The sequence below is a fragment of the Triticum urartu genome, chromosome 7 (genome assembly GCF_003073215.2).
Source record: "Triticum urartu cultivar G1812 chromosome 7, Tu2.1, whole genome shotgun sequence".
Taxonomy (NCBI): domain Eukaryota; kingdom Viridiplantae; phylum Streptophyta; class Magnoliopsida; order Poales; family Poaceae; genus Triticum; species Triticum urartu.
The window spans coordinates 17714222-17728398 of NC_053028.1; the positions used below are offsets into that span (position 1 = coordinate 17714222).

Genomic DNA, 14177 nt, shown 5'->3' on the forward strand with positions numbered 1-14177 from the left:
AGCGGTGTCTATGCTTCTAGCATGTACTGGAGATAGATCACAATACTGTGTGCTCGTTGAGGAGATTCGAAGACTAGCACAAGATGCTCATAGGGAGATTTCTTTTACTCTTATTAGTCGGTCGCAGAATAAGGTTAGTCATGCGCTTGCCGCGTATGGACGTGCTACACCCTGCACTACAGTTTGGCTGTGCTCGGGGCTAGACTTTGTTGTAAACCTTTCGAAGGCTGATATGCCTCCTTGAGTAATGAAATCTCCCTTTACCCCGCAAAACAAATAGCCTCTATATTTATAAATAAGCCCCATTTGATATTTTCTAATACATATATACACCTAATTCTTGCGGATGGATTGAAGGAAACAAACCCGTAGATGGATTAATGCAATAAAACTAGACCGTGAATATCCAAATGCTCTTGTTAAACAAATTCGCATAGATACACTGGTTCTCATTTTGGATCTCGTAGTAATAGTGCTATCTTTTGATCTCGTAGTATTAATTCTTATTTTCAATATCGTGGTACTAATGCCCTTTCTATTTATAAATAAGTCTCATTTGATATTTTTCTTCATACATATATACATCAAATTCCCTTAGATGGATTGAAGGTAAAGAAATCTTGTAGATGGATTAATGCAATACAACTTGACCATGGATATCCGAATGCTATTGTCAGATAAATTCACATGGATACATTGGTGCTCATTTTGGATCTACTCATGATACATGTAATTTTCGTAAATGTAGTATGCTTGTTTTTGCATCTCTTGTAACCAATGCTCGTGCATTTGTGTTCGACTCAAATCTATTAATAATAGCACTCAGTTTGAATATCACGGTATTAATGCAAACTTTGGATCTCGTGGTATTCATGCCCACGTGTTGGTAAATAAGTACATTTTCATTTTATATCTTATCATTTTTATATATCTATTTTTCCATAGATTCATTAATGCAATACATCTTGATCATCGGCATCCAGATGATTATTATCTATAACAAATTCACATAGATACATTAATTGGTCCTCATTTTTGAGCTCTTGATATTAATATGTGTAATGTTCATAAATGTGATATGCACACTTGTTTTAGATATCCTGTTACTAGCGCTAATGCATTTGTTTATTCGTGTCCAATCCATGAATATTAACGCTCATTTTTTATCTCATGGTATCATGCCCACTTTGGATCTTGTGGTAGTAATTCTAATTTAGATTCTCGTGCTATTAATGCCTTCTATATTCATAAATAAGCCTATTCTCATTGTATATCTTATTGTATTTACATACATCTATTTTCCATAGATTAATGAATGCAAATCATGAACATTTATTGAATTCATGAACGTTTTATAATTTCCTAAAAAAATTATATCTTATAATATTTATATACATCTATTTTATAATATCTTTTTTATAAATCCACGAACATTTTATGATTCCTCAAACATTTTTCTCAAAATTCGTTTTTGTTGAAATTTTGATCTTTTTTTATAACCCAAATTATTTAAACAAGAAGGAAACAAAAACCAAAACCAAAACATGAAACGACAAAAACAGAGGGCATCCTCCACCGCAAAGCGGGCTGGCCCAAATGGGCACGCGGGGTACGTGTTTCGCGTCTCCTCAGCGCGCACTCTGTTCATGGCGGAAGCAGTCTCTGAAAATAAATGAGCGAAAGTAGAGTGAGGGGGAAATCATGGCCGCCGGCCGCGTCATAGGCACCGTCGTTCATCCTTCTGCATCCCTCGAGGTACGTGTTAGGATAATCCAAACACACCTCATAACAGGCTCAATCCAAACCAGGGCAAAACCAAGCTTACACAAACAACCATGAAGATAGTTCCATTTGACACGATCATCATGTCGATCTTCAAGGCAAAAAAAGGTTGCTTAGCATATTGTTATCTTATGGTGTGCAGGCAATCATAAGCAATAAGATAATTGTCAATGATTAATCTACCTGGCATAGTGGCACAAATGCACTCTAAAACTCAGACACAACAATAGGAAGAATCAGCTTGAGACGATTTGCCAAAACTTTTGAAGCAATCTTGTAGAACACATTGCATAGGCTAATCGGTCGATTTTTTTACAAATGCTTTGGTCTAGCAACCTTGGGGATAAGAACAATAACTGAATCACAAAACCCCTCAGGTATAGGTCTTCCCTCCAAAAAGCTTCTCACAACATGACATATCTCCTCTTCCAAGAAGTTCCACTGAGTTTGAGAGAACAAAGCAGGGAAAACATCAGGTTCCGGAGCCTTGGTAGGTCCCATCTGGAAGAGGGCTTTGATTTCCTCAATAGAGTACGGTTTACAAAGATCCTCGTTCGTATCATCCACGACTTTTCGAGGTATAGCTTCAAGCACAACATCAGGAGACACGCAAGGTTCAGAAGTAAAAATATTATCATAAAAAAATTGTACCATACCTTCGAGCTCAGCTGTGAGTCACATGAACTGCCATCCTCATGCACCAGCGAGGTAATCATGTTAGTCCTCCTACGCGCCGAGGCCCGGGCATGGAAAAACTCGGTGTTCCTGTCCCTAGTCCACTCTGGATAACTGACGAGACATAACCTCCTCACGCTCGAAAAGCTCACATAGTTGCCCTTCAATAGGTCATCCCTTATATTGTGTTTTATGACATGGTCAATTTGTGAACTGATGACATGGTCAATTAGTCAAATGTAGTACTCCCTCCGTCCGGAAATACTTGTCATCAAAATAAACTAGTTGGGCCTTGGCCCGTCTCTTTATTCTGACCGCTACGTCTCTACATTTCGTTAAAAAAAGTACGTTTTATCCAAACGCTCAGCGGACAAGTGAAGGGCGGAGCTGGGCGGCACGACGGAGCAGAAGGGGCGGCGCGACGGAGCGGGACAAGATGGTGCGGTACGGCGAGCGGAGAAGAGTTTTGGTGATGAGCTTGTGGCCACGCCGGACCAGCTGCTGCAGCCCCCATGCGTCGTCGTCGTGGGACGCCTGTGTTCTGCTGCTCCGGTGCCGGCACTTGTCCCTGTGCGGTGCCGTGCTCAGGAATTTGGCGAAGAAGGCGGCTGCCGTGCTTGCACGCGAGAAGGGCGCCAGACCTCGTTGGCGCTGCGAAGGAGGCACAACTCAGGTTGGGTACGCCGTCGGCCAGCGCCGGCAGCGGGCACGCTCCATTGTGACTTGTCTGCCACAGCCAGTCCTCTCCTGCCTTCCCCGACGTAACCTTCTCAACCTCTGCATCTGCTCCCGTGTATGATTTGGATGAAATTGCAGTCTCCTTGCATTTGGATGGAAGTGAAGAAGTGGTAATCCATTTTGATGACAAGTATTTCTGAACGGAGGGAATATGACTTAGTGCCTTTTTCAAGCATATTGTGTGATCTGACATGGAGTAGCCCCCCAATTGTTTTGGTCACGCTCCACCACTGAACCATATATAACTAACAATCCATGCACTAGTTAACAGTTCAACAAAGATCAAGTAGTGGACATCTTCATCTTGTGAAGTTCTTTTCAAAAAAAGTGCTTTTTAGCAGAAAGGAATTAATACTGGAGTATTTCAAAAGTCAGAATATAAATAAATAAACAAAACTCAAAAGCGTATTGCAACAACCACTCTCCAAAACCCGAGAGGCTTTTCTTGAGCTCTCCGGCCCGGTCCAGTAAGATGCCGGTTCCAGCCCAGCCCACATAAAGCGCCTCCCCCTTTCTCGCTCACTCCATTCACAAACGGAAGCAGAGTGAGGAGGAATTCGTGGCCGGCGCCGGAGGAGATCACTGCCGCCGCCGCCGCCGCGTCGACACCGCCGCAGTCGCCGGCGCTTCTCCTTCCGCATCCCTCGAGGTACGTGCGCTCCCGCTCACCTTCCCTCAATCTCCCCCCCCCCCCCCCCCCCTCCCCCCCGACTTTTTTAGCAGTGCTTTGGTATTGGCATTAAGGGGGACTGGACCGCGGTTGAACTGAAAGCCAAGGGATTGAGCCGAATAGTTTCGCGCTTCTTTGGTATTTCTCATCTACTAACAGAACAAGTAGTATGCATGTCTTACACTTTTCAGTGTGATGGAAATCATAGCTGCATCCCTGTATGGGATTTTTTTTTCTGGTTTCGTCTGATGAAATTGCCCAGCTCTGGGAAGTAATCATTGTTATTGATTCTTGTTGTGTTCAGGATGGGGAGGAGGTTGGAAGCTTTTTTTTTTTGATATACCGTCGGCATCAGCATAGTCTGTACAAACCCAGTACTATTAATATCTTGCTGGCTCAGTGTATTACTAGTGTTTCCGGATCAAAGCATGCTGCCAGATCTAAACGCAGCTGTTACCAACGTCTGTCACATCACACCTCTCTCAAGATTAAACGGGACCTAACATTCAAATAAACAATTCCGTTTTTTATTTTACCTCTAGAAATTTCATTGTCTTACTGGGTTGATTTTATTTTATAAGCATTTGCTGCAGATAATTCAGTGGAGTGGAGATTCTTTCGTTTCCAAGTTCATTCTAAGCAGAAACCATGGGAGCAGAGCAGATCGGAAAATCGCCAACTGTGAGTTTCTATTCTCCGAGTAACTTGCGTCTTCTCATTTGTTGCCAAGCAAGGTGCAACATTCTGTGGCTACAGAATGAATATTAACATGTATGTTCCCTTAGCTGCTGTAGGATGTAGAATCGCAGTGCTACCATGAAAGATGTAACTAACACTTAGTTTTCAGATGATATAGGACCCCTTCTTTTCTTGAAAAAACCCACATGGAAAGGTGCCTGCTTTTTTGGTTTATCTTTGCTATCCCAGTAGAAAAAAGTCACAGTGATTAGTATCTTAGTAACATGAGGTATTTATTTAGTAGTCATAATAAACTTGTCTCTCAGGCAGTAAACCATTTCAGAGAAAGGGCTACAAACAAAATTTACGCCATTTGTTCATCTGGGTTAAGGTTTGTTTGGCCTTAGAATCGATAATGCTTATGTAACTGTCCTGATTTATTCATTATGTCTACAAATGGAATATATCTACACTAAATCAGGACGTCACTTATGCAGAGGATTACTTGCTGCTCAATTTCCTGCGTGGAGAACTTGTGTAACTAGTGATGGGTCTGTACATAGGCGCCGCCACTGCTGGGATCTTCATGGCGAATCCCGCTTCCCTCGGCCTCCTCGCCGTTGACGCAGGTACCCTTCCTCCTACCATTCAGCCATGTCCCATGCTCAGTCCAGAGACGCTGTTCTGACAGTGGAATTTCGTGCAAACAAGAAACATGGTATTCTAGGATTACCCATTGGAATTTCGTTGCAGTTAATTAGTACTCTCTGCTACTAGCACACATGGTTAGAACATAATGTGAAACAGAGTAAAAAAGGCCACAATGCCATTGAAGGCCCTGCTTATTCTTTGTCTCCATTGTCGAGCTTCCTATTGTCTTCCCCATCTTATCTTCACCAACCGCTCTTGAGGCCTTGAGGTTGGGACTTGCTGCATTTTCTTAAACAATAAACACGATCCACACTAACCACGATGATGGCATACATTATATATGCCCCACATGACAACATGGCGTGCTTATATAGTTATATAAGAAAAGTATATCAAGATTTGTGATTGGATTATCCGAGAAGTCCTTTACTTGTGTGCAGTCTACTTTAATCACAGGTCATCAGGAAACTTACTAAAATTACCCTACCTTTTTGAAAAGCCAACACTATTTTTATTGCCTACAACGAAAATATTGGACATAACCTATTACTATGATATACTCGAAAAAAGTCCATTTTACTACCCTCAACAAAGTGGCTGGTTCACATAACCCCCTGATTATTTTTTCAGTTCTCTTAACCCCCTAATCTATTCAGTACCGTTCAAAATTCTTCTCTAATGGGTTTGCTCAGATTGTTTGCTGACATGGACGTGGTCAAAGCGGTATTTGACCAGCTAGTGGGTCCCTGGAAACCACGTCACAATTTTGAGCCTTGTTTTTCTTCCACACCGAGCTCTGAGCTGCTTCTTCCACGGCCACCGCTTGTCTCCTCGTGGCCGGAAAATACCCCAAGGCCATCTAGCTTGTCCCTAAGTCCCGCCTCGTTCCCCTGTACCTCCACGTCAAGGGGATCGGCTAGAGTGTCCCCTAGAGCGTCGCCCCCGAGCTCCCTCCCTCGCATCCGACCACTGTTCTCTGCACTAAATTGGGCGTCGGCGAGACGCCCGAGGACTCCCTACTCAACGCTTCCGGTCCGCGGCACACTAGCCAGGATCCTAGACATCACCACGGCGAGCGCCGCTACTTCCTGTGCCTGCTGCACGTCGTTGTGCTCCGGCCAGCGCCTTGGTCGTCCACGGCCACGCTCACCTACCTCCCATGCCTCTTCTACAGCGCAGTGAAGACACTCCGGCCAGCGCCTCGGTCGTCCGCGCCGCGCTCACCGACCTCCCCTACATCTTCTACAGAGCAGTAAAATGAATTGCAGCGGGCGGCAGAGCTTGGCCACGATGGGAGAGGTCCTCGGAGATGCGCAGCTCAAAATGGAAGGGTTGTTCTGCTTCAGGGGAGCACCACGTTGCTCGGGAAACAGAGGAGAAGAAGCAGGGGTCGCCAGAGGAAGAGATCGAGGCAGCGGGTTCTCCGTACGCCGCGGGGGTGCTCCTCCGAGGCATGGCGTTAGTGCGAGCGCTTGGTGCGGCGGCAGGAGATGGACCGTGTGCTCGGTCGCGTCAGGTTGGTATCGTTGGTCAGCTCCTCGCCCTCGGCGTGTTCTATGGCGCATGGTCTTCTGACCTAGGCCGATGCCTGTTTTTTGCATGGCAGAGGAGATGATGTTGTCCTCCATCTCGAGCTAGACGACGAGACGCGTGCCATAGCGTGGCCTTGTGGAGATTGGATGGGCGGCTAGGCGAGAGGGAAGACAGAGACCGGCACGCTGCGCGTGGGGAAGGAGATGCGGTCAGGTGGCGGAGCTCCGAGGAGTCGCCGGCTAACGGCGGGGTCAAGGAGCCCCAACCTGACAAGGGTGCCCCACTGGTCAAATACCGCTTTGACTACCTTCACGTCAGCAAAACAAATGAGCAAACCCAGCTAAGATGTTTTGTGAACGGTATAGGATAGATCAGGGGGTTAAGGGAACAGAAAAAATGGTCAGGGTGTTATGTGAACCAGCCACTTTGTTGAGGGGAGTAAAATGGACTTTTTTCGATATACTCCATTATAAGCATAGCACAGTAGAAAAATAAGAGATGGGCTAGAAATTCCTGGCAAAATGCAAAATAGCCATCGCTCCGGTAGATCATATGACAAGTATGAAAGTTATATCTTCAATTCGTCATACATGTACCTAAGCATCACCTAGCCGTTAGATTTAATTGTGCCTAAACATCCTCGAATCATTGATTTGTTATAGATCGTTATATTGGTTAATGAAGCGCCAAACTCTGAAACTTCAAAGCTTGTGTTGGGAATTTGTAGTTTTGGGGTAGCTACTAGCTAGTGAAGGCAAAGTTACGGTGCTCTTATACTGTAACCGATATCATGAGGAAAGTATTAGTTTCTTTATGGAAGACTCAAGGCGCTTGTTTGTAGCTTTGTAACGGAAAGCCCATATGAGTACCATAGTTAACTGTAGTAGTTAACACAGAATGCTAACATGCATGGATGCTTTGCCAGCGCCTCCAATTAAAGTGGATCTGATCACATGCATTAGCACTGATGACATAGTTAATTGTAGTACTCAATAAGGCTGGTCGTAATGGTAGTATCATAGCTAGTATCATGCATATCAACTAGGCAATTTTGATGAGGTGTCATAACATTAAATGAAGAAAGAGGGGTTGTAGTATCATATCATGATACCGTATCATATTAAATGCTATGCTACTTTGTGTCATGCATGACAATAAATGGAGTACTACATGATACTAATATATGATACTATGCATTAGGGAGGTAGTATCATACACTAGTATCATATGCATGATACTAGTATATGATACTCCCCATTACAACCAGCCTAATTACATACCTAGCTAGTCAGTTGTGTAGTACAGATGGCATCGAGTCAGACAAACGTCGAAAACAACGCTTGCCAATAAAGGCACAAGGCAGCACATAAAGCGCCAACCAAGGGAGCTAATACACAAAGTGCCAACGCTTGCCAAACTTTGAATAGATATTGCATTAATTTTGTCCTAATGCGCGATGCCAGCTTGCGTCGTCCGATCTGGTGTTGCTTCTGCAAATACGACATCATGATGAGAATGTGGATGATGCGGCAGTGCAAACGCCTATCGATGCTCTATTGATCATATAACGTCAGTGGTTTGAACAGGTACGTGTTGTACTAATTTTGTGACCGTACACTTTCAGTAGCAATACAATAGCCTTAAAAAAGATTATGTTCCAAGAATATATAGTTCAGAAAAAAGCATATGCTCATATGGCCACCACACACATGTATTAAATCAAGTATTAATTATGTATTTAGGCTTTGCTCCAAGCACAGCTGTTCAGTACAGATAGCGCCCTTTTGGGACCCTGAGAACTAAAAATCTGCATCCTCCTCCAGTTTCCTGTAATAACCCTTTGAAGAAAGAATGAGAGAAAATAATTGAGCTCCTTGTGAATTCATATCATGTAGAGAAATAAATGCAATAGTTAGTGCATGATTGATTCAAGCGCCCCAGTAATAATAATATTTTTCTCTGGCCAGAGACAGGACATATGAACATGATTGTACATTTCTAACTGCAAGTTGGGAGTAGTTGATGCTATTTAATCATCAGTTGGGGAGTCGGGTCTCTCTCTAAAAAGCTACTCCCTTCGTCCCAAAATTCTTGTCTAACATTTGTCTAGATAAGGATGGATCTAACACTAAAACATGACTAGATACATCCATATTTGGACAAATCTAAGACAAGAATTTGGGACGGAGGGAGTATAAGCGATATAAAACCGTCGAGTCTTTCTTTGAAAATACAAAAATTATATATAAGCCATTGATTCCAACTTTACATGTGGGAGTCCCCCCGCAAAAATAAAATAAACTTTACATGTGGGAGGGCCTTCTGTTCCAGCTACGACTAGTAATTGTGCGACGACTAGTAATTGACAATACAAAGGGACAGCCGATTGATTGACCGAGCAAGCACAGTCGTCATTGATAGTTATGGCAGCAAAACACATGGTGTCCATGTCTGTGAACGACGTAGCCGTAATGGAGTTACTTAATTGTATATATCTAAATAGATCACATCCGGTATATTTTTGTAAATGTAAGTCAAGCAATGATATTTGTTATACCATCTTGATAACTATATCAAACAGATCACGACCAATTGATCTTCACAATTGTACTTAAACATGTCTTACCTAGACCATTACGATTGTATCTATACAGATTATAGGTGTCAGATCGTCATAGTTTTATGTAAGCAGTCTGTACTGTAATCTCGCATACAGATCTATTCTTGTACTTATAAAATACAGCGGTTGGTGCATGATTGATTCGAGCTTGCTAATAATACAATTCAAAGACATAAAAAATAAGTAGGTATGAAGGCGGCTGTACATTTGCTAATGCAAGTTGGGAATGTTTAACTATGTATCAGGCGAAGAAGATAGGAAATTGCCGAGTCTTGTCCGGTTACACAAATATAATTTGGCATGAAGCTTAAGGTAGATATAAAATTGACCAGGCAGTGCTAGTCTTGTCTGGTCACACACAGTGTAGGGAAACTATTCCAAGTTCACATGTAGGCGGGCGCTCAGTTCCAGCCGCCTACAGTAGATTGACCCCTGACTTGGTAACATACTGGGGCTGTGAGACGATATATACTCAAGCCAGAGCCCATCCATTTGATAGCAAATTAAGCAAATAGATCCCATGGCCAACGAGCAGTTAGTGCAGCAGCAGCAGCAGCAGCAGCAGGGCCAGGGCGATGAAGACGACGACTCAAAGCTGTATGAGTTCAAGGAGCAGCTCCTGCTGCTATCGGCTTTGGTGGCTACGGTGACATACGTCGCCGGGCTCAACCTGCCCGGGGGATCCTGGGAGCAGGATGACCCGGGAGGGCACATGGCCGGGGATCCGATCCTAATGGCTACCCACTACCGCCGGTACCTTGCCTTCTACTACTGCAACGCCACAGCACTCGCCGCGTCGCTCGTGGTCTCCCTCATCCTTGTCATCCTGCCGAAGAATAGCACACCCTGGACCGTGGTGCTGCAGATGGTCATGGTGCTTGACCTACTAGGCCTCATGGGCGCCTACGGTGCTGGGAGCTGCCGGGATGCATTTACAACCATCTACGCGGTGGCCGCCTTCTCCTTTTCGGTATTGGTCATCATCTCTGTTTTTCTTTCCTTTTTGGCCAAGGCCAATAGGGATGATGCTATCAGCTCCGACGCCATACCAATCACCACCAATGGTGATGATAATAAGGTCCACCCCAAGTCCCTCTGTAACCTCATGAAGATCGGCATAGTGAAGTTATTCGAAAAGGGGGTAAGAACCGGGGTGAGAAGGAGATGGTCGATGTGTTGATGTTACTAGCAACCTTTGCAGTCACAATCACATACGTTGCCGGGCTGAGCCCGCCTGGTGGGTTCTGGACCAGTACTCAGGACGGCCATCATTTGAGCGACCCGGTGTTACAAGCCCGTAACCGGTACCGTGTCTTCTTCATTTGCAACACCACTTCATTCGCCGTGTCCCTGCTCATCATTGTGTTGCTCCTGGAGAAGAAGCTGCTTGGGAAGACAGAAGTTGAGGCTTGTGGTGCTCTGCGGGTTGATCCTCGTCGCCCTGTTGGGCCTCATGGGGGCCTATGCTGCTGGGAGCTGCAGAGAGGCTACCAAAACTGTCTTGGTCCTTACTGTTCCTGTCTGCGTATGCCTCCTGCTGGTGCTTGTTTTCATTTGGGGATCACTGGCGGACCGGCTTGATTCTGTCTTAACACGGTTCAAGGAACTGGTCAAGATTCCTTCAGGTACGGCTCGCTACCTTTCCTCCTTACTGCATCTATGAAAGCTTACTGGTTTGGCATCTAAAGAAAACTTACTGCTTTGGATAATTGCATGCATAGGGATATGGATATGGTCGACCCCTCAAGATACAACTTTGACCATTACTTTATATCCTTTTAGAAAATCATCAATAAAACTCTTAGCACACGCTCGTGTGTGTGTGTGTGTGTGTGTGTCTGTTGTGTGCGTGATAATTATTATGAGAGCACTTTGTGAGATAATTTTATAAGCGTATGATGATTTCCAAATATATACCTAATCTATATTATATAGTTTTCAGAAATGCACAAACTTGTTAATGGTATATATACTAGTTAGTTGTGTAGCTCATTGATTGTATAAATATGCAGGTACATGCACAGGCACGAATGTTGACCTACATGAACAGATCACTCGTGATCTTGTTATGCTCCTTGCTACTCTTGTGGTGACCATCACTTACCAAGCAGGACTAGATCTGCCTGGCGGCCTTTGGCTAGATGACCGAGATGGTCAAAATATCGGTCATCCGGTGCTCCAAACGACACATCCTACTAGGTACAGAGTGTTCTTCTATAGTAACTCGGCAGCTTTCGTCACATCCTTGGTGGTCATCATGATGCTCCAGAGCAAGTTTTTGCTCAACCGGCACACACTAGAAGCAACCCTGGTGCTGGACCTATTCGGCCTCATCACTGCCTATGGCGCCGGGAGCACTAGGGAGGTAACCCAGTCCATCTACATCGTCGCCTTGGCAGGAATTGTCCTAGTCTATGTCATCGTCCATATCACCATTAGAGATCATGACGCTGAGCTAGTGGATGATGAAGAAGTAAAGCATCTCGATGACAAGCGCAAGGTACTGTTGCTGGTCGCTGTCTTGGCTGCCCCCCTCACATACCAAGCTGGCCTCACCCCGCCAGGTGGCTTCTGGTTAGCAGATGACCGAGAGCTCGCTCACCGTGCGGGTTTCCCAATCCTTCATCCTTCTTCATCACCGTTACACTCGCCGTTACAACACATTCTTTTACTGCAACGCAGCAAGCTTCATGGCGTCGGTAACCCTCATCCTTCTTCTTGTCAATCAAAGCTATACAGGCAAGGCATACGTTGTCGTGCGCTCTATGTGTGCATGCTGGTGGGCATGTTTGGCCTCATGGGTGCCTACGCTGCTGGAAGCTCCCGGAATCTCAAGACCTCCGTCTATGTATTGACCTTGGTTGGTGCTGTGCTAGCCTTCATAGCCTCGCTGCTAGCCATTTTCTTGTTGGGGCCTTATCTAAATCCCAAGAAGGTAGAGATTTCTGCTTCGTCCGTTTTGGCAAATCTCAAAAAGGTACAGATGGGCAAGTTGAAGCAGGTCATAGCAGCAGCAAATCCCATGAAGGTACAAACGGGCAAGTTGAAGCAGGTCATAGCAGCAGCAAATCCCATGAAGGTACAGATGGGCAAGTTGAAGCAGGTCCTAGAACCAACAAATCCCATGAAGGTACAGATGGGAAAGTTGAAGCAGGTCATAGCAGCGAAAACAAAAAGAAAGAAAAACTTCAATTCTTGATGCTGCTAGGGATCCTGGCCGCAAGTATGACATACCAGACTGGCCTCAAACCACCGGGTGGCCTATGGCAGGACAGCAATGATGGGCACTATGCTGGCAACCCCATTCTCCGTGACATCAACAAGGAACGGTACAATGCTTTCTTCTACAGCAACTCCGCTTCCTTCATGGCCTCAATTGTGGTTGTCGTCATGCTCCTTCCACTGACGTTGTTGCCCGAGAAATACACAATCAAGTCATCCGAGGAAGACACAAAGCTGTCCAAGAAAGACACAAAGTCACCCAACGAAGACACCAAGTTGCTCGACAAAGTCACGAAGTTGCCCAAGGAAGACACGAAATTGCCCAACGAAGAGCCAAAGTTGGCCCAGGAAGACCCGAAGTCGTCCAACAAAGACCTGAAGTCACCCAATGAAGACATGAAGCCACCCGATGGAGACCTGCAGTCGCCCGAAAAAGACACATGGCCACTCTGGCCGATGCATACGGCCATCTTGCTGGACATGATGGGCCTCCGGGTGGCGTACGCAGCAGGCAGTACTAGGAAATGGGAAACATCCAGAAACGTCATGGTCCTCATCGTCCCTGTGTTGGCCTACATTGGGCTCTACGCAGCGCTATCAGTCTTCTGCCATAGAAAGAAAAAGACCGAAAAATCTGCGGTGCAGCCGCAGAATCATTGCAAGATGTGCGGGAGGAACTACAGGTGTGTAAATTTGTAACCGAGTTAGGCTCGACTGCAAGCATCCTGTGAACATTCCAGATATTGAGTTGATTATTCATATGTATTTCAGTGTGATGGCCCGTTGACAGTATATGCATTTTGTGTGCTTTTGCCCAATGAATCAATACAGAAGCCTTTTTGTGACAAAACTGTAACTCGCGGAGTGAAACTGATGAAACTTGCAAAGTTAATGGCACAGCAGAGCAGTCGTATTACATCAACTTAAATTTGCTGAACTTGGACAATGACATACGCAATCCTCGTTGTTTGTTCACAAACATGTGCGGAATATAAAGAGAAACAATCATCTCTAAAAAACAGAGAGCTGTGAGTCTGCACTCACAATTGCAAGTCTTCCCATCAGATTGATCTTGATTCCATGGTGTTCCCCAAGAACTGATTGTCATCTGGGCCAGCAGTTGCCACCAGCAGCTTGTCCTTTACCAGATCAGACCCCACCAGCAGCAGCTTGATGGCCAATTGCAGCACAACAGTATATGCATCTTGTGTGGTTGGTATGGTCTATCACATTTTCCACACCTCACAACATATACAGAGTACTAGTTAGTACACTTCATCGGCAGATGCATGTTCGCAAGCTGAAGACGATGCCAGAAACGACGAGTATCTGCAAAATCTGACATGACAACAGTGAAGGAGTTGATAAACTGACTAGTTATAGGTATGGCCACTTCCTACTTTGAACTTGAGATCCGACGTGGATTTTTGAGGCATCGCAAACTGTCTCGTTCAGAAATTTACTTCAGAACATTCAGTGTACTTTGCAGGCACCGAATGGCTGGAATGTTTTGTTCACTCGCCGAAATTCACCGACCATGTACTTCAGAACATTCAGTGTACTTTGCAGAAAATTCACTTCAGAACATACAGTGTATCTGCAAAATCT

General features: G+C 44.9%; 1 protein-coding gene and 1 pseudogene across 1 annotated transcript; both read left to right on the forward strand.

Moving 5' to 3' along the window:
- Positions 1-9483: 9483 nt before the first annotated feature.
- Positions 9484-13342, forward strand: LOC125524960 (annotated as a pseudogene).
- LOC125524959 lies at positions 12573-13342 on the forward strand. Its single transcript, XM_048689986.1, has one exon. It carries the CDS (start codon positions 12573-12575, stop codon positions 13266-13268), a length of 696 nt encoding a protein of 231 aa, XP_048545943.1. The 3' UTR covers positions 13269-13342.
- Positions 13343-14177: the final 835 nt, after the last annotated feature.